A 21,756-nucleotide genomic window follows, 5' to 3' on the forward strand; every position below is an offset into this window, starting at 1 on the left:
TCCTTTATTGTTACTTTTTTTAAAAAAATTTTTGTAGTTGTAGATCGACAGCATGCCTTTATTTTGTTTATTTTTATGCGGTGCTTAGGATTGAACCAAGTATCTCACCGCGGTAGGCAAGTGCTCTGCCACTGAGCTAGAGCCCCAGCCCCCTTCATTGTTATTGATATAATGATTAACATATTTGCATTTTTCTCTGATCACCACTTAAATATGTGCCATGGATTCTGATATATCAAATTACTAACAGTTTTTCTTAAGAAATTCAATTGGTAGTTTTTCTCTTTTTTGTGGCTTAATAGAAGATATAATTGATTTCTGGGTACATAGTTCTTTTTAGGTTTTTTAATTTTATGATAATTTATAGTTGTATTACATTGAGACTGAGGTGTTTATGATATTTTTTACTTTATGGAACTTGTTGACATTTCTTTGTGACCTAAAAAGTGACCTTTTATATTTCACTATATTTGAGAAGATATAGTCTATATTATCAGAATGTAAAGTTAAATATACACCAATAACACATTTTTATAATTATAAAATTTTGGTCTTAGATGTGACTTATTTTATGTCTCTTTTATCTTTGTCTTACATTGAGAGTGGCAGATTATCACTATTATATGTGAGTTTCTGTCTGTCACATTGGATCTCCAGTGCTTTTGATTTTCCAACAGCTCTTTTGCTGTGCTATTTTGTGCATGGTCATAGCTGTTTTATCTTTATTATTGACTATGGCTTTAGCATTAAAATATATGCTCTTAGTCACATATAATTTTTTTTAACTTGAATTCTATGTTTTCTGTTTTTAGGATCGCGGCCCCATCGCCATTTTGATCTATAACACACACCAGTCTACCATAACATATAAGGCTGTCAGTCACAGCTCCCTGAGTTATGCCATACACACACTTTAGAAACCATTCTTCAGGGCTGGGGCAGTAGCTCAGTGGCAGAGCATTTGCCTAGCATGTGTGAGGCACTGGGTTCAATCCTCAGCACCATATAAAAATAAATAAAATAAAGGCATTCTGTCCATCTACAATTACAAAAAAAAAATTTTAAAGAAACCATTTTTCAGTTACAGATGGGATTTAATTTAATAGATGAATAGGTTTGGTTTGCTTTGGGTTTTGGTGGTTGTTTTGAGATCATTTAGAACAGTTATGCTGCTCATTTAGACAACCAGGTAAATAACCTTCCATTAGACATGAATGATGTGACTTTGTGTACAACCAAAGATATGAAAAATTGTGCTCTATATGTGTAATATGAAATGTGATGCATTCTGCTGTCATATATAACAAAAAGAAAAAAAGAATAGTATAAAGCAAAATGGCAATTATCAAGAATACAAATAACAATAAATGTTGGCAAGGATGTGGGGGGAAAGGGTACACTCACACATTGCTGATGAAACTGCAAATTGGTACAACCACTCAGAAAAGCAGTATAGAGATTCCTCAGAAAACTTGGAATGAAACCACCATTTGACCCAGTTATCCAACTCCTCTGCATATACCCAAAGACTTAAAATCAACATACTATAGTGATGCCACATCAATGTTCCTATCAGCTCAATTCACAACAGCCAAACTATGGAACCAATGTAGGTGTCCTTCAGTAGATGAATGGGAATAAAGAATAAGTGTTACATATACACAATGAAATATTACTCAGCCATAAAGAAAAATGGAATTATGGCATTTGATGGTAAATGGATAGAACTGGAGGCTATTGTGCTAAGTGAAATAACCAAAGGCCAGATGTTCTCTAATATACAGATGCTAACTCTCAATGGTGGGGAGGCATTTGGGGATGGGAAAGTGTCAAGATTCACTGGATTCACAGAGAGGAATGAGGGGGAAAGGAGGGAGAAGAGGGGCTGGTAATGGCAAAGACAGTAGACTAAATCAGACATAACTTCCTATGTTCATATATGAATACATGACCAGTGTAACTCCACATCATGTATAACCTCAAGAATGGGAAGTTGTACTCCATGTATGTATGATACATCAGGATACATTGTACTATCATGTATAACTAAAAAGAAAAAAATAACCTCTATTGCATTAACTTTTTGTAAATAGTAGAGACTATTTCAGAGTTATTATATTATATAAAGGAATTTCTCCGTCTGTTCCTTCAGGTACCATTGTGGGTTTTTCATAAAAACAAATTTATTGAAGCATAATTGCCATACAGTAAACTGCCCATGTTTAAAGTATTCAGGGTAAGGAATTTGGGCATATGTATACAACTCTGAAATCATTACCACAAACAAGATAACAAACATTTTCATGAACTTTAGGAATTTCCTCACACCCTTTTATAATCCATTCCTCTTTACATAATTGTCTCCAGGCAGCCTGTTACTTGCTTATAGTCACCATTTATATTTTCTAGGATTTTATAAAAATAGAATCATATATAATTAGTACGTACTATTTTTATATGACTTCTTTTATTCAGCATAATTATTTTGAGATTCATTCACGTGGCTGTAGTTCTTTTTTATTGCTGAGTAATATTCCCCCTCTACAGATATGCCAAAAGTTATTCATTTAGGGATGGATGGTTGTTAGAGATTTTGGCCGTTACAAATAAAGCTACTAATAAAGTTCTATAAAAAGAACAACAGTTTTTTCAAAAGCTAACCCTATACCTTCTATATGATCAAAAGAAATGAATGTAAATATCCATACAAACATTTTACATAAATATACATAACTAGTTTATTCATAATAACTCAAAACTGGAAACTTCCCATGTGTCTATCAACAGATGACTGGATAAACAAATGTGGTATGTCCATACAGTGAATTACTGCTCAGCCATAGAGAGGAACCAACTCTTCATATATGCAGTAACATGGATCAATCTCAGAATTAGTATGCTGAGTGAAAGAATTAAAACACAAAAGATTACATACTGTATGTTCTCATTTACTTGAAATTTTAGAAAAGGTATACTACCAGCCCCCGTACTCATAGATCTGCCTTCTGTCCTATTATTTGAGAGAAAGCAGATCAGTGATTAGGTGAAATTTGGTATGGCAGAAGGAAGTACTTCCAAGGGAAAAGTGGAAACCTTTGGGAATGGTGAAAACGCCCCAAGTCTCAAATATGATTGGGATTTCACAGGTGTTTCATCAAAACTCATCAAAACTCGCCAATTTGCACACTTAAGTGGGATGCACATCATCTTTGAATTATACCTCAATAAAATTGACTTTGAAATGTGTCTCAGACATAACTCCCCAAAATATAACAGATTTTTTTGGTTATTAGTTTATTACCAAAAACTGAATGTAAGAATCTACTTAATTAAAAAGAAAGTTGATCATGTAAAATTATTAAAATAGTAGAAAAATTTCACAGGATCAGAAAGATGGATAAGATGCAGTTCTAGCTCTTGAAGATTTTAAAATTTACCAAGGTAGAGAATATCAGGAATATGCAAAATATACAGATAAGTGTTGAGGGAAAGATAAATAGCTGAAAGAATCCAGATTCCTCATTCTAGGCACCAGGAGAGAATTAAACCCTATAGATGTGATTTGAATATCTGTTTTCTCAATTCTTCCAAGGATGACTTAGCATGTACTGTTTTAGGTACTTGGGAAAGAAGTTAATTCATGTATAAGGGATACATTTGGGCTTAATTCTTTCCCAGAACTTATTGAGAAAAGCTAGTAGACTGTGGCCCTACTACCTAGGTTTTAAATATCTCTGTTCTGGATGGGGTGTAACTCAGTGGTAGAGCACTTGCCTAGAGTGCATGAGGCCCTGAATTCAGTCTGCAAAACAAAACAGAACAACAAAGCAGAAATAACGCTATTCTACTTAAACTATGTAACTGAACAGATTAACCTCTTGGTGCTTCACTATGAAATGAAGACAGTGGGAGGTAGATTCAGGAGTGAAGTGTGTTCATATGCACAGAGCACTTAACACCATGCGTGAATACATACTGTAGTAAAAGTAAGAACTCCGCGAGCTTCAGCAATGTGCGTCTCCATCTCCGTTACCGTCGTGAGGCAGATTGTGAGTCCTCAGATGGCAGGACCATGAGTGTAGGTGTATACAGAGGAAGAAGACCTCAGTCTTTGGGGTGAAGTTAGACATCCTGGAAAGCTGCTGAAAGAAATTGATGCTGGGACTAGTTCTTGAAGTCTGTCTGGGTAGTTTTTATGGGCAGAGATCAGAAGTAGGGGATGGTAGGTAGAGGAAAAAGCTTAAGCAAAGATGAGGACAACCCTGTGTGTTAGGGAATGCTCAGCAGTTAGATTTCACTGAGATCCGAGGAACACGCAGGGGTTAATAACACCGCTCAGGAAGACGGGAGACAAAACACTGGCATCCCTGAATGCCAGCCTAGAAAGATGTGGGCAGAATAGAGTGGACGGGGAGGAGTTATCATCAGTAGAGTGACGTATGTTTATTCTGGGGGACAGCATTAATTGAGCAGTGATAGTGTCCCAGACATTGGCACTGCAGCAATGAGTAAGACGACATCCTTGGTGTTTAAATTCACTCACTGTCCAAAATTGAGCTAACCTGAGGTCAGGGCTAGCCATTTGTTATCCCTCTTTTCCTCTTTTTTTTTTTTCCAGTAAAATCAAGAAAAGGTGATTTAGTCCTGAGTATAGCATATGATTTTAAAATTCAAAAGTATCTTAATTCCAAAGAGAAAATTTATTTGGAAACTACCATTTTGAAAGCAAGAAGTTTATGACCCAAATCGAGGATAGATGTATTGGGGGTGGTTATGTGTACCTCAGTGAGTATGGAAAGTTCACAGTTGAGCCTAGTGCATAGAGTGAGACGAGGAGTCACAATCTTAGAAAATTAGGAGAGAGAGGACAAGCGAAAGATATGGTAGAGAAATGTAATTCATTGATTACAGTTTTTGTAAATGGGCAAGAAGAACTGTAGTCCCAAAAGGGATCCTAATTCCCTGTGGAAAGAAACAGGTTTCTTCTTCCTTAAAAAATGGGTGGAAGGTTGTAGTAGAAAGGAGGAGTAGACTTTATGTCTGAAGACCTCAATATTGTTAGTGAATCTGGGGGCCGCAGGTACTTGCAGAGAAAGAAAGGAAGGTAGTAGTATAATACCTTGAGAAAAATGAAAATGCTTTAGAACAGCTGTGCAGGTAATTCAAAGAAAGTCAATACAAGAGAAAGGAAAAACTGGAGCTTATGTGAGGTCAGGGCATGATTTTGTACTGGATTTGGCTTTTTTATCTCTACCTTTGTATGTCATGACTCCCAAGATGATAACATTAGACAGCCACTCAGATAAACAAAGCCAAATGTTTAATTTCCACCTTGAGATAACATTGTGGAAGCCAAACTTTGGATTAAATAGATCCTTTTTCTCTGAGTTACACATTTCCAAACTTAAGTAATATAAAAATGGCTAGTAGACGACTTAACGTTTATTACTGTAATGTTGATGAATTATGGACAACGATAAATGAAGTATAAGACCCCTTTTGTTTAGCAGCACTTACACCACTATAAAATCCTTTGCACATTAGTGCAACCACACTAGTGAAACACAAGTCAGTGTCAACTTATCATGGCGTGATACACCTCTGCATAAGTGTGGCTGCTGCTCAATGGCTGACAGGGACACTTGCTGCTCCAGCACAGGCTCAGAGTCTGTACGGCCACATGCCATAGGGACTCATCTCTCCCGCTCCATTGTCTATTTAAACTACTTTAGGCTGGGTATCATTTTGCCTTCTCTAGGCTTAACTGTCAGCATTACAACATCTGGCTCTTTGGTTTTCATTACTGTATGACAACATTTGATTATAAAATAGCTATCCAGGTGATTAAGTTGTGAGGAATTCTGGGTTAACAAAATGAAAACACTATTTTTTTAAAGTTTCCTAAAAGAATTCATGAATCTGTGAGAGAATATCTTTGACCTCCTGAGATTTATGACATAGTGTTTCTTCGACCCATTTCTCAGGCCTCACAAATGACTATGTGGCCGTGATTAGTCACTCAGGAGCAACAGATAGGCAAGGAACAATGCAGAATATGAAGATATTGGAAGATTTTAGGGCGATTGAAATAGTTTATCTAAATGTAAAGATAACCAAGGAAGAGAAATACAACTTTAATGTGAACTAGTCATAGAACTACAACTGTAATGTGAACTAGTCATTTGGAAGACATCAGAGAACTGGACTGGAGTTAAGGTGAGTAGAAAATACTGCTATTCAAAGTGTGGCCCACAATGGTGCCAGTCCAAAGCTTTTTGTAAGTATTCATTGTAAGGTGACCTGAGAATCTAGAGTGGTTAGAAATTTTTGTGGCAGTGTGACACTGATAAGACATTCAAGTGCAAGATTTGTGAACCCCATGTTGAGCAGAGTGCAGATCTGTCTGGGTATGTCTATGCCAAACTTAGCATGTCCCTACTAGTCCTGTACAGTAGGGTCCCATATGGGTCCAGAGCAGATTGAAAGTTTAAAATTATTTCTCTTAACCATAGTTATAGAAGCACTGATAGGAAAACATTCTAATAAGACTAAGAAAATGGAATCGAGGAGAAAGGTGTCAGATGTTTTTAGAAGCTCTAGACCATATTCCTTGAGGAATCTTGTCTTCCCCACCTCTAATCCCACACAGAATACTCTTCATAAATGCTCATTGGCCTTCAGTGAGGTGTTCTTCATGATGATGAGGTCACAGATTTATTTGTATTAATAAATTAACAAAAAATAGCACTTAAAACAAAACATCCTTCAAATATTCATTTCTTAGCCCTAGTAATTCTCATACTTCTTAAACTGTTTTTCCTATTTCATTATTCTAGTTTAGGGAAAAAGTACCAGCAGGGCTTTCTATATGTGTAACAAATTCAAATTTAATCAAACATATGAAATCTCAAATATAGTAGGAAGACACCAAAAGATAGAAAATAATAAACAAGTAAAAAAAAAGGTCATCTGCACCTGAACCTTAGGGGATGTGGTTGGAAAATGTAGGCCTGCCTGTATGGCGTCCTGGCTGGTCTGCCGATCTGCACAGTCTTACCAGAGAAACCTCAAACCTAGCAAAGACATAATCTAGAAGTGAATTTTCACACATGTGAGGAGCATCATGCATGTAATGGGCATTTTATATTCCTTTTTCCCTATTTTTTTATAATCATAGAAAATAGCTATTGTTCTTGTTACTATTGTATTTCTATAGATGAGGCAGCCAAGGCACAAAGATGTTGCCACTCTTCCAAGATTTCACAACCAAATTATGTTTAGCTCTGAAATAATGCCCCTTCTACAAAACCATCCTGCCTATTACCCTTTGTCATTTTATGTTTGATGTTATTGTCCCCCTTAAAATTAAATAATGCAAGCTTGTGAATTCACATGTAGAATTAGAAGGAAAAAAATATAAGCATTTTTTGTTTGTTTTTATTGAAAAGAATATTAGAGTCAGAAGAACAGAGTTAAGGATTTGTATTCACCTCAGAATGGCTTAAAAACATCATTTCATATTTGAACTTTTTTAAAAAAAATAAAACGTCAATACTAATCTCCCCGTACTTAAGATTTTGAGGATGAAAAGATGCTTAGAATCCTCAAAAGTATGCTAAATTGTGATTTAAAAGTCATTATTACAGATGGTAAACATTTGTTATTTTCTCACTGAGATTCCTACATATAGTTTACTCTCATTAACGTAGTCTTTTTCTCCACAAAATAAGAAACATTGACTTCCCTCTTGTGATTAAGCATCCTCAACCGGAGTGAGTAAAAATTGATTCTTGTGGGATAAGTGAAAAAATCTTAGTCTGTTTGTAAGGCACAGATATACATACAGTATATAACTTTATGGTATAAAAATTTCATGAAAAATGATTTGAAAAATATATATTTAAAAAGATCAAGGGGCAATAATGTAAAAAGAGTTTGAGAAACACAATTGAGATGGTTTCTTTGCTAGGGTTTGAACGTCTCAACTTTTTGTTCATCTGTGTTTGCTAACCCTTCAAAGCCCTAGTCATTTCATTCTCCCTTATATTGTGTGACTTGGGAAGTCATCTCAGAATTCAAGGAAGACGGACCTGAAGGTAACATTTAACCTGAAGAAAGTTCTTTGTTGTAAATCTTCCAGCTAGCTTGTTCTATTTATCTAACTATAAAGTTTAGAAATAGAGAAATGATTTGAATGACTTTTTTAAGCAAGTATATTCTGTCATTTATTGATTATCCACCCCAATGAGTCCAGCAGGAGGAGTCAGTCACCTTCAGGTCAACAGGACATTTCCATTAAGTGATGCTGCTGGCCCCACAGAGGACGAGCCTGTAAAATATGTTCCTCCGCCCCATGCTGCTATTTGCCCCATCCCATACAATTCTCTTCTTTGGGTCTGAGCAGAGGTCAGTCAGCAAACTAGTAATTGTAAAATTCCAATCCAAAAAAACCTTGCTATAGTCTCAGTTCACATCTCTAGAGAGTAAAGCAAACCCAAGAGGATGCAGCTGCCATGCCAGCCTCATTGCATGTTCTGGATGAGAGACTATCAGCACCAGTCACAAGGCAAGCTGCTAAGCTGTCTGCCCCGTTTTAGGATTTGGTTATGCTATAATATTTAACTGCAGAAATCACCGATGTTTTTGCTCAGAACTTCATTAGCTTGGAAATGTCAGAAAATTTTATCACTTCATGAAATAGTGGTTTTCATGGAGGCTAATTTTTAAATGAAGAAATGTGTATATACATGTGTATTAATGTGAGCTGTGAAAGAATTTAGCAGTCTCTTTATGTTTGATTTCAAATGCTTTGCATTGGTAAAGCCTTAGTAATATACCCAGATTCTTCCTTAATGGAGTGCAGCGGCATCACAGCGAGAATCTTCTCGTCAGTAGTTTTGTGAGCATACATTAGCTCTGCCAAGTTTTTGTGTAGGTCCCTTGAGCCGGTTTGTTTGTGTTCTAATTCCCTGAAGCCTTTCTTGGATTGTTCCTACTCTAAGCCATACAGTTTTTCTCACGCTTATTAAATATCTGTGTTTGGGATGGTGGGAAAATTGACTTGATTTATGGCAGTCTCTTGCATAGTAAATTAGCCCTTCGGAGTATGCGTACACACAAACACTGTAGAAGCAAGTTTGTCATAGCAGAAGTGACTTTAATCACATATCATTTGAAGTTCAGTGCCTCTTGACAGTAGAGCCAAATGACAGTGAAGGTGATGTAGCATACACAGTAAGGAACAAGAACAAATCTAGAGAGCAATTTATGTGACAACTGTGGGCTTCTCTTACTGAGAAATAATGCATATCCCCTTCCCTCCCTAATTCAATACAAAAGACTGTGTGGAGCTGAGCAAGGCAGCTGCCCTCTGCAGATGGAAGTGATGGGCCAGGTAGCAGGGGCACAGGGTGGCTATAGCAGTGGCAGGGGTGGGGGTTATAGGGCATCCATGAGTTAGGTGGGAGAGACCATGGGAGAAAACTTCTCCCTGTAGGAAAAGGTGGCCATAAATATAGAAAAGAGAAAATGAGTGATTTGGAAGCACCATAGTGAATTGTGGTTTTCAATATATATGTAGAAAGTCGGGACTAACTATGGATGCATTGTACGTCTCCTAACAGAGAGAGATGTAAATGTGAGTGTGTGTGTACACACACACCAACTCACAGACATATTTTATTTTCCAGCTGTGTCTACAGAGAATGTCTGGGAACGCTGACAACCCTAAGAGCAGTGAGCACACCTAGTCTCCAGACCTGTTTCTAAATGGGGCAGAAGTACAAGATAAGCTTGGAACATCTTGTGCCAGAAAGTAAGAAAGTGCTCAAAGAATGCTAGGGCCATGACAAGAATCTGTGAGAGTCTCTATTGGCAAAACAGGGATAACTTGAACATAATAAGAGTAACAGGTATAACACAAGGCATGAAGTAGCAAACCATGAATGTATGCTGATGTAAATAGGCAATATAAACCAGGTATTCTTCTTACAGTTGAATGTGCCACTAATATAGTGTATCCCCAGCTTACAATGGTGCAGCTTATGATTGTTCAACTTTATAGTTGTACAGAAGCGACATGTTCAGCAGAAACCATACTTTGAATTTTAAACTTTTTCTGGGCTTGCAGTAAGCACTCTGATTTGGTCTTGTGATGCTGGGTGGCAGCAGTGAGCCACTGCTCCTAGTCAACCCTAGGATCACCAGGGGAAACAGCCAGATCTTCACAGGGTGCTGTGTTGCTGATAATGTTCTATAGTTTATGTGTATTGTTAAATACATGTTCAACTTAACAGTATTTTTAGTTTCCAGTGGGTTAACAGGGTGTGAGTTGAAGAGCATCTGTAAATGTAGAAGGAATGGTAGCAATTTTGCCAGGGTACGTCTCCTGACTAACCGTGAGAACACACTAGGCAAACCCAAATTGTGGGTGATTCTATAAAACAACTGGCCTGTAATCAAAATTCAGAGAAAGAAAGACTGAGAAACTGAGATGGAAGCAACAAGAGGCTTGATAACTTTGTGATCTTGTGTTGGATCTTTCTGCTATAAAGGATATTGTTGAGACAGTTCGTGAAATTTGAATGGAGCTTTGGATCATTGGCAGTGTCATATTCGTATTAATTTCTCAATACTGGTGGTTGTATTGTATCTCTGAAGGAGAATATCCTTGTTTTAGGTTTTATGTGCCAGCAGTCCTTGTTGCCAGGCGTGGTGGCGCATGCCTGTAATCCCAGTGGCTCCTCTGAGCCAGGAGAATTGAGAGTTCAAAGCCAGCCTCAGCAATGGTGAGATGCTAAGCAACTCAGTGAGACCCTGTCTCTAATAAAATACAAAAATGGGCTGGAGATGTGGCTCAGTGGTCAAGTGCCCCCAAGTTCAATCCCTGGTGTCCCCCCCCCCCAAAAAAAAAAGAAGAAGAAAAGAAGTATCATGTCAAAACCTACTCAAATGGTTCATGGGAAAAGGGCTCTGAGTTTGAAATTACTTTAAATTGTTTTCTGGAAAATAGTAAAATAAATGTTCTTCCAGGCACCTTTACTATGGAGAATTTATTTCCTTTCAAAACTACAAAGACGATATAAACCTACCACAGGACAGTGTTTCCTTATTGGGATTATTGGGATTTTGGTGAAAGCAGTAAGCTTACAGACAGTCCACAAAAGAAGAAAAAATTTTAATGCACCCATATACACAGAATCAGTTAGTGGCTCGTATAGTTGTGTATCTACTCAGGTTCCTGGATTTGTCACCTAAAGTCATTTGAGCATTTTTCAGGATTTAAGAGCAACATCCTAGAAAAGGGAATGTTTGAGTTTTTTGTTTTTATTGTTCTTTTTGCAAAGTAAGAATGTAGGCCCTGGAACCAGGCTGCCTGCTTTGGAATCCTGGCTACAACTTAAAGAAGATATCTGACTCTGACAAAGTATTTGATTTTTTTCCCTTGGTCTTGAGGAAAAATTGGAATAATAATGTTGAACTCACAAGTCTGTCAATCGGATGAATGAGAATAATATATTTAAAAGTACTTAGATTGTGACATGTATAAACACTCTATAAAGTTGGTAATTATTTCATAAAAAGTTAAAATGCTTTTATTAAATCATTCCAGTATGATTATGTTGGCTTTCTTTTCTCTTATCCTTTCAGAGGTCTTAAAAGTTGTGGCTTCTGCTCTTAAGCCTATCCTAAAGATCATACTGAAGTCTAGAAATGGGGCATAGTCTAAAAGACAATAGGCAAGCTAGGAGTAGTAGTGCATGACTTCATCCCAGAGACTCAGGAGGCTGGGGTAGTAGGATCACAAGTTTGAAGCCAGCCTCGCCACCTTAGCAAGGTCCTTAGCAACTTAGCAAAACCCAGCTTTATATATATATGTGACTGCATGACCAATGCAATTCTGCAACCTGTACACTCAGAAAAATGAGAAATTATATTCTGACAAATCCAGGAACCTGAGTAGATACACAACTATACGAGCCTCTAACTGGTTCTGTATGTATGGGTGCATTAAAATTATATCATTCAAATGTATGATATGTCAAGATCATTGCACTGTCACGTGTAACTAATTAAAACAAAAAATATGAAACTATAAAAAAAATTATTTTAAAGGTTTGGGAGTGTAGCACCTGTGTGTTAAATCCCCAGTACCCAAAACAAACAAACAAAGAACAATAGATAATACAGTGCAAAACAATGGACTTGGGCTTTGGAGAACTAACACTGATTAAATTCCAAGCTGCCACATTCAGACTTTATGGCATTGGTCTTGATCTGTAAAAATGTCTATTATGTACATATAATCATAGTGATCATAAGGTGTGTTGGTAGCCGGGTATGGTGGCTCACACCTGTAATCCCAGCAACTCGGGAGGCTGAGGCAAGAGGATTGGAAGTTCAGAGCCAGCCTCAGCAAAAGCGAGGTGCTAAGCAACTCAGTGAGACCTTGTCTCTAAATAAAATACAAAATAGGGCTATGGATGTGGCTTAGTGATTGAGTGCCCCTGAGTGTTCAATCCCTGCTACCCCCCTGCCAAAAAAAAAGGATTATTGGTGGTTAAGTGAGATAATCTTTGCAGAACATCTACTTGAGTGACCAACCTAAAGAATATCCTCAAGCCAAGCATGTTAGCACACACCAATAATCCAAGCAATTTGGGAGGCTGAGGCAGGAGGATCCCAAGTTCAAGGCCAACCTCAGGAATTTAGCAAGATCCTGTACCAAAATAAAATTTAAAAAAAAATTATAAAAGGGACTGGAGATGTAGGACAGTGATAAAGTACCCCTGAGTTAATCCCCAGAACCTAAATAAATAAAGTCTAATGCTTCTGACTATCATAGACCATAAGAAATTTAAGAAAAAGCTAAAAAGTGATATTTTAATTACTCCTTTAATAAAGGAGTAATTTCATTAGAAAACAATCCTTGAGATCAGAGATAGCAGCAGAAGGCTTGAGGGCATGATTGAAATGTGTGGTAAGCTCCTTACTGTTCCTACAGAAGTTTAGGCATCCCTGGATGGGTTTAAGTTGCTTCAGAGGGAATTTCCATTGACAAGAAGCATGTCATGTGTTGGGTAATGCCATTTTCAAGAGATGCAGGAGAAGGAAAGATAGCAATCTTTCTAGAACAGTGTGGGTTTAATGCATACCAGCCTTGGAGTGAGAGACACAGGACAGAATGCTTAGTCCCGCCCCATCTTTGTGAAAACCATGTTGATATTCTTGGCTTTAAAGATGTGAAGCTCTACCCCACAGGAGAGTTATGTCAGTTGCATAATTAAAGTGTATTTGTACATTTTCTTTTTTTTTATTTTTTAAACATTTTCTAATTGTAGTTGGACACAATACCTTTATTTTATTTATTTATTTTTATGTGGTGCTTGGGATCAAACCCAGCACCTTGCACATGCTAGGCAAGCACTCTACCCACTGAGCCACAAAAAGATTCATTTTCATAAAAGAAAATGAACCCTTGTACATTTTCTTTTAAAGAAAAAATGTGCTTGCTTTAGAGAATGTTTGTTCACCTCAAATTAATGGCTTTTGGCTATTGATCTAGGACATCTTTAGAACTCTTGAGTTTTATTAACCATTTTCCTGTTACACTTCCTTCTGCTTTAATTTATTCACTCTTTTATTTATTCATTTTCAACTTATGCCATATGTTGAAAACTCTTAATAGTTCGAGGCATTCTGCTGAATGTTAGTTCTAAAAAACTTTACAGAAAGAACACCTCATGGAACAGGATTCAGATTCTACTGCTGTTATAACCTCTGGTGGGTTTTATGGAAGCTCTCTGCAAAGGAGCATACTTTGAACCATTTTTTAAAACCGTATTATTTTGGCTACAGATACATACTTGGTGTACATGGAAACAGGCTTGTTTGCACATTTCCTGGACTTTCCAGACAGAGATTTCCTTCCAGCAGCATTCTTTATGCGCAGTGAACAGCAGTGTGTGACTTGCACGAGAGGTTCCCGATGTCCGTAGTTCCCATGAAATTAAACTTGGGCTGATGGCTGATTGAATCTGTTATGAAATAGAAGCTGGTGATGTTGTTGCTTTTAATAAATGGGAGGAGATTTTTCCTTTAAAAATAAAAATCATGGTAATGTTCACTCTCTGAGCCGACTAGTGGCACAAAGGAAAACTGCTGCTCAGGTCTGAATCGCCAAAGGAAGAAAACTGCAATTACTAAACATTTCCCTGTTACAAAGAGCGTTGACCCTGCCAGGGAGAGCCCTATGCAACAAACAGCACACCACAAAAAGACTTCGATAGCTCAGTGACTTGCATTTCATCCAGCTATGTTAGTAGCAGGTTTATTCAGTGTGGTGCCTCTGCTTCCTTTAGATGTCTTAGCCTGCGGTTTGTTTAGCTAGAGAACTTAATGAGTAATGAATGTGCTCCTCTGGTCGATACAAAGCATTTCCACAGCCTGCGGCTGTGTTTATGGAGAGACTGAGAAAGACCACAGGCAGCAGTTTGTCTCCTTAGGTATCAGCATAGTCTTCTCTTCTAACAACTAGAGGATTTATTTTTAACTGCTTGACTCAGTGTTTGTCAGATGATTCGGACCATCAAACTGCAGATTGAAGCACCCAGTGCGGGGGAAGCTGGAATGGCAAGAGGAAGGGGGCTGGCTGGGAAAAGGGGTGGGATTTTAGAATCGTGCCTCACAAGCTCTGCCTCCCGATGTGGGAGAGAGTCGAGGCTTTCCAGCAGCATGAGTGTGTTTGCAGGTCAATCTGGGAACTCCAGGGTAATGGCTGCCTTCAGCTACTTAAAGACATAGTTGCCAGCAATCGGGGTATTGTGAGGAGCAACCAAGGACTAGGGGCCAGAGTATTCCGAGCACCACTCTCTGCCATCCTGCCAACCGAGCCTTTCTCCTGCTGGATGTTGCCTGTCTCTGGAAGCCTCTCACCATGATCGATAGCTCCAAGAAGCAGCAACAGGGTTTCCCAGAAATTTTAACTGCTGGAGATTTTGAACCTTTAAAAGAAAAGGAATGCCTTGAGGGGAGCAACCAGAAAAGTCTCAAGGAAGGTCAGTCTGTCTGTGGGTAGGGGCAGGATGGCCAGGTTCCCATTCCCATCTACAGGGCAAGCTTGTCTGTCTGCTTGCTATCCATGTGTCTGCTCTCTGTTCGCCCAGAGCCCTTACGTGGTCCAAGTTCTGTGCAGTGAAAGCGTGAGGCACTTACTTAAGATTCATTAGCTGATAGAACTCCGGGGATTTTGCAGTGATTGATAGGGGACTTAAGAAGCCGGTCTTAATTTTAACCGAATCTTTCCAGGTTCATTTTGTATATTTTCTCATTTTTCCTAATTTTTTCCCCCACCATCATGGTTTTTTGGAGAGGACATTTCCTTTTCAGTATTAGCCAAAACACGGCTTCTTTTAGGTTTTTAAACACACAATTCCAAGGAAATTAATTTTCCCCAATTAACATGATAATATTTTATTATCTGAAGCCAATAAGGTAGCTAGCTCTTTCTGAATTAAGTCCTAAAACGATGGATTATTTGGTTGTGATGTGCATTGCATCATTTTGTTTTAAGAAGCATAAAAACATTTGGAGTTTGTTTATTTTAACAAAGCAATCAAAAAATAAGCTTGTACTGTCAATTATTGTTGGTGACCACTGCTAACACATGTACCTCACTGATTGATTTTTTTAAATGGCCAAAGATATGGCATTGCTGTTCCCTGTCCTGTCTGATCATACTGAAGTGTGGCAAGCTCTATGGAAGGCTGCTTTGCTGTAGCATCCAGAGATCTAGGGCTATGGTTTAAGAAATTCAGGGTCTGTAGAAAGTAAGTTTTTCCTAAATTTGAAACATGAGGGCCACCTCTACCGATTTAATATGAAATTGTTTTGTTTTTTTTTCCATCCTCTTTGGGAGACACAGACCCCCATGGTAACTCTTTTTTTCTTTTTCTATGCTTCTACCTCCATTAGCCACCCCCTTGTCTCCCCTCTGGCTCTTGCTCATCTTATACAGAGACCCAGAGTGTAAATGTAGTTTGTCAGCCTAAGTCACTCTTTGAGCTTCTTCCAAAAGCTTACATCTCCTTTTTTTCTTTGAGGCATTTACAATGGATGAATGTGATGACAAGAGTATTACAGACTTAAAAGATAAGAAACAATAGCTGGACTTGCTGGGGTTGAACTACTTTTGGGTATGGGTAAAAAAACACCTAGATCGAAACAAATGACACACAATAAAATATAAATAGCTGTTGCTAAGAACTGAACAGTGGGTTGCTTCTGCTTGTGCACAGCATGCATTTATTGTAGATTCTTATAAAAATCAATGCCAGTCAGATTTTTAGGACACATTTCAGGAGACTCATTGAAAGGAACTTAAAAATTTTTAAATGTTAAATTTAAAAGTTTAATAAGGCTTATCTATGTATCACTTATGTCAAGTTTAAGCACTGAGCTTCTATTAATACCATATATTGAAAAGAGGTTTTGTGCTACTTGAAAACCCAGCAAAGTAGAGGAAAATGAAATAAAAAGAATCAAAACAGCCAAGTATGATTAAGGAGCTTAGAAAGCAAGGATTAAAAGTAAAAAGACAGGGAACGGGGGTGTAGCTCAGTGGTAGAGTGTGTGCCTAGCCCTAGGTTCGGTCCCTAATACGCTAGTTGGTAAGTAGGTAGATGAAAACAGGGTAGGAGTCAACAGCGAAGTAGAGCCGAGATGATTACATAATGTATGGAGTCTTCCTAACAATTCTGGGGCTTATACAAGAGCAGTAGTGTAATGTTGACTGAGCAAAAGAACATGGACTGAGCGAGAGGTCCTCAGGTTCAGATATCAAGACATAGCTTACTAGTTTTGTGTCGCTGGACAGGTTCCCTGCTCTGAACCTCAGTTTCCTCAATTTTACAAAGAGGATATACAATATTAACTTCCTACTATTTTTATGAGATACCAGGTTTAATATCAATTTCTCATCTTCCCCTCTTATTTACCTAATTTTAATCCTTTGTTACTTTTTTCTTCTATTTAAAATTTGGTATATAGTTTCAAAGTAGAAAAGTAGTCTGTATATTATTGTCTGGTAAATTCATAGGTATAAAGAGGTAGAAGAAGAACTTCCATGTTTCAAAACATTCCACAGAAATGATTGGATAGTAAAATTCATCTGTTTCACCACAGTTTTCACTGACGGGATTTTGATTAATATCTTACCAGATCATATCTCTGCTCATTTTTTGCAAATAATACAGACTTATATAAAAGGTGGTCTGCTAATTCAGGGACATCTTGTGGAAAGCTGCTTTTTTTTTTTTTAATTGGGAGTCATTTGAAAATGACTTTGTTTCCTCTGAAAAACTGAACTACTGAATTTCAGTGTGTCACAGTTACTGCCTGCAGATTGACCATCAGTTGTCAGCTTAAGAGGTTGGCAGACAAAATCAAGACAAGCACCTGGGCAGCTTTGTCTGCTTTTAGGTATTGGGTCATATGCATCAGTTGTGTTAATTCCTGAAGGACTATGATATGACATGACATGATATGACAGCAGTTGTTCAAAGATCTCTGAATGGTTTCAAAATGCCCTAGAGTTTAATTATGCTGTTTTGTCAAATGGGACAAATACACAAGCGACTGTTAACACTGCCTCATAGTTTATGCCTCCTTGGTTAAGGGACACTTACTAAAGGTGTTATATTTCACATCAGTGTTATTCAGTTTTCTACTCATTGTTGGCAAGGTTAGTTTTTGTTTGGAAAAACAACCTCTAGAATTTTTTAAAATGTTTGAATTGTAAGTTTCTCGTAATAAAAGAAGAATAAATGTTAGTTTGATCCTAATCATATGGACACCAATTTGGTCTCTGGAGTTGCCAACTTACAACGACTCTAAGGGACTATAAATGTACTCTGCTTCTTACTGGCTTGCTGATATTGAGATATCTTCGAATTCCTGTAATTATTGACAGTGCTAATTGTCTGAGATTATTGTGGGATAGGGGAAGAAAATATACTTTGTAAGAAATAATCATAGGAGTCAAGAATTTATGTAATATCTTAACAAGAAAATGTAGTAATACATTCTGGGGTTTCGTTTTGTTTTTGTGGTGCTGAAAATCAAACGCAGGGCCTCTCGCATGCTAGGCAAGCACTCTGTACCATTGAGCCACATCTTCAGTCTGAAGGAAAGGTCCTACGTTCACCACCTATGAATGAAAAGTTGTCATCATATGCCAGGGAATTGTTTGGACAATAAAGCACATCACCTCACAATTCTGTTAATGCTTACATAAACATTTTGATAAATACCAACCAACATGTGTAGTTGGAGAACTTAATTTCTGCTCCAGATGAGAGTAGCAATAAAAGTCATACATTCCCCTGAACAAATTCAAAATAGTGCAGTCCCTTTAAATTAATTTCTTTGTTCAAAGCAGCAATAGGAAATCTCAGCTTCTAATTTGTCTCCAAAACACTTTGAACAATTTCTAATTATGCTGAACACGAGATTTAAATTTAATTTCTACAGCAGCAACCAAGAAGGATGTTACAAATCACTCTGTGACAACAAAAAATTGATAATTATGAATTTTCAGGAAAAATCAACTAAATTGAGATGATTTAATTTATTTAGATAAACATTTTAATATGTCATTGAGAGAAATAAATCGTAATTCCATTGCTACAAATAAGTTATCTTCCATATTTATCAAAGGTAAAATGATAGTAAATGAATTTAAAAAAGGAAAGATTGATATTCCATATAAAGAACTCTCTATTGTTGAAAATAAGGCACCACAGAAGGAAAACTGACTTGTGTATTAATTTCTTGGGCTTAAAGTGCTCTAACAACCCCAAAATGCAGTGTTCTAATCATTCAAATTGCAGCTCTTGCTCAGAACACACTCAATTGGGTACTGTGTCTTAGGCAACTGTCCTCTAAGAAGTGACTCGGAGATCTGGGCTCCTTTTATTGTGTGGCTCAACCATAGCATGGGTAGCAAGGAGGAGCTACAGATTTGGGGGGTATCCCCACAAACCACATACTCAATTTTGCCATGGAATTACAAAGAATAGCTGAGATAGAGCATTTGATGTGGTAGTTGCCCAGGAAACATGGAGTAATTTAATATGTTGTGCTGGTACATATCTGTGGTAGATTTATTTAGAAGAAAATGAACATTTGACATGTTTTGAGTGATCCTAGAAATATAGGTTATAGTGACAGTATAGTAATATAGATTAAATATCTTTGCCAAAGCACCAAAACTTTGAAGTAATGGAAATAAACATATATAATTCTACCTGAGCTTTCCACTAGCCACAGATAGGCATTTAAATTTAAAATAGGACCTGCATTTGGTTTTTGTCATCTGCCACTTGAAGTGAAGCTGGGTATGGTGGCATGTACCTGTAGTCCTAGCTAATCAGAAGACTGAGGCAAGAGGGTCATTTGAGACCACCCTGGGCAACTTAGTGAAACCCTGTCTCAAATATATAATATAATATGTTCAGTTTTCTACTCACTGTTGGCAAGGTTAGTTTTTGTTTGTTTGAAAATTAAATTTAAATTTGTTTGTTTAAAAATTAATTATTTAATTCATATATATATATATATATATATATATATATGAATTAAATAATTAAAATAAGAAAAAAAATTAAAATCCTGTCCTCAGTTAATTTGCCACATTTCAGCTACTGGGTTGAATTGTGAGATTTGTCAGCTGCTGCCACTAAAGTCTTCCATCAATGAGTGTCTACTGCATAAGGCTGCTCTAGGCTTTTCTCCTGACACCTGGCTTTGCAGGCCCAGAGTCTCTTAAAACTCAGTTCCTGTGCCATTTCCTAAAGACAGTTACTTGATCTCATCAGCTGAAAATACTTATTTTCCCCTGTATGTTCCCCGGAATTTTATCTGAGTCTTTTTATAGCATTTCCCCATAGTCCATTGTGATATACATCTGTCCTGCCTTTACTATTAAACTGTAGCATTTGTTGGGGATAAAATTGTCTGGTCCACTTCTGTTCCTCATCCCCAAGGTCCTGCCTCTCACAAACATGTTGTTGTTATAATGCACCAAATATTTAAAGAATATTATGCCCCGTCATTTTAAACAGGATATAATGATTTGAGCTACTACCTTCAGATATAATTTATAATTCAATTACAAGTTAGTGGCTTACCCAAAATATAATGGGTTGGTGCCTGTAAGGCATTGCCAAGATGTGTAAGATTGCTTGCCTGGGCTAGGTAGAATTGTTAGTGTTTGGTTTTTGTCATCTGCCACTTCGTGCTGCTCTCCCTATCCCAATGTGCTGCTCTGACCATCTTTAAAGTCAACAGCCAAAATATAATAATGGAATTCTGATGCTGTTGTTGATTCCATTAAAGTTTATTGAACCACAGTGGAGAAGCAGATAAATAAATAGGCAACGAAAACAAAATAGTGTTACAAAATCTTCTATAAGTATAATATGCGAATTTTGCAATATCTGTTTAAATTTATCTGGGAATTTTTACTCCTTTGTTTTCTGTCAATATTCTAGTACCAGTGAGTTACCACTAAATTAGTATTTTTTAAAAAGAAAGTTTGGGAAAATAGGAGATGTGGTGTTCATATTCAAATAACATACAGGTAGAACAAAGAAGCAAAAGATTCTCCCCTCCCAGACATGATTACTTTTGATATAGAATCATATAGTTTAATTTTTATTGGAAATAATTTTATTTAGCAGAAATGTTCCAAAAGCCCCATGGTGGATGTTGTAAACTACTACATTCAAGTAGAAGTTACACACACACACACACACACACACACACACACACACACACACACGAGAAAGCTATATGCTTTGGTACAGATGAGCAAGGGATGGGCCTCTCTCCATTCCTGCACAGCTCTCTACCACCCTGATGTCACCCATGGGCCTCTTATTTCTTCCCACCAAACATACTTTTCCAGGATTTCCCATCTCTGTCCAACCAGCAGCTCATGCTGGTAGCCTTGACACTTTTCTTAACCTGCTCCTCACAGCCTGTCACCAGATCTGTCACTTCTTCCTCGGGGCAATGCTTCACCTCTCCACAGCACAGCATCACTCAGGCAACGCCCCTTTCCTCAAACAGACAAGTGGCAGGAATCTGCCCAAGCAGAGAGCTGCAAACCGATTTCTCTCCCCTACCTACAGTCCTGCCACGTTGGTCCGTCACGCTCCAGGGACACCAAAGCAGGCGTCTTGAAATGAAGGCTTACTCAGTTGGGCCACTACTTCACACCCCGTAATGGATTCCCGTTTATTTGTAGGTAACAAAATCCAAAACCCCTGAGCCAAAGGCCCTGTCAGTCTCCAGGAACGCCCCTCCACTTTCCCTCTAGCACTGTTCTTTCAGAACGCCTGTCCTGCCCACTCTGTGAAGCCCTCAGCCCAGCCTTTACCTCCCTGCAGGTGCCACCTCCTCACAGAGGCCTCTCTGTACCAGCCCCTCCTCAGACTCACCTGGATTCTCTTAGTCCTCATAAGCAACCATCACGATCATTTTATTAAGTCTTCATCTCCCTTCCAAATGGCAGGGTCTCTGAGAAAAGGGCTGAGCCTGTTTTGTTCTGTGTTCAGAGCTCATAGCCTGGTGCCCGTGCTTCTCCCTCAGTGAATTCTGTTTCAGAGAAGGGTACTATCTGCAGTGGTGGCTCATCAGGAACATGCTCATGGGCCACTGTATTTACCCCAATTCCATCATCCAAAGGAGAAGGGG

The 21,756-nt window shown here is 37.8% G+C and overlaps 1 protein-coding gene across 7 annotated transcripts in view; it reads left to right on the forward strand.

Annotated features, from left to right (window-relative positions):
* The window catches only part of Mrtfb (myocardin related transcription factor B), a 157,492-nt gene that overhangs the window by 80,299 nt on the left and 55,437 nt on the right, over positions 1–21,756 (forward strand). The window contains exon 1 of one of the 7 annotated variants that reach the window (XM_026409239.2): positions 9,734–9,814. The exons of 5 other annotated variants lie outside the window; for them this stretch is intronic. In XM_026409239.2, the coding sequence (XP_026265024.2) occupies positions 9,769–9,814 (46 nt within the window). In that variant the 5' untranslated portion in view covers positions 9,734–9,768. Of the gene's footprint in view, positions 1–9,733; positions 9,815–14,647; positions 15,057–21,756 lie in introns of those variants that run through there. One more of the 7 variants, XM_026409238.2, reaches the window with a different exon arrangement.

The sequence above is a fragment of the Urocitellus parryii genome, chromosome 9 (genome assembly GCF_045843805.1).
Source record: "Urocitellus parryii isolate mUroPar1 chromosome 9, mUroPar1.hap1, whole genome shotgun sequence".
In the NCBI taxonomy this organism is placed as follows: Eukaryota; Metazoa; Chordata; class Mammalia; order Rodentia; family Sciuridae; genus Urocitellus; species Urocitellus parryii.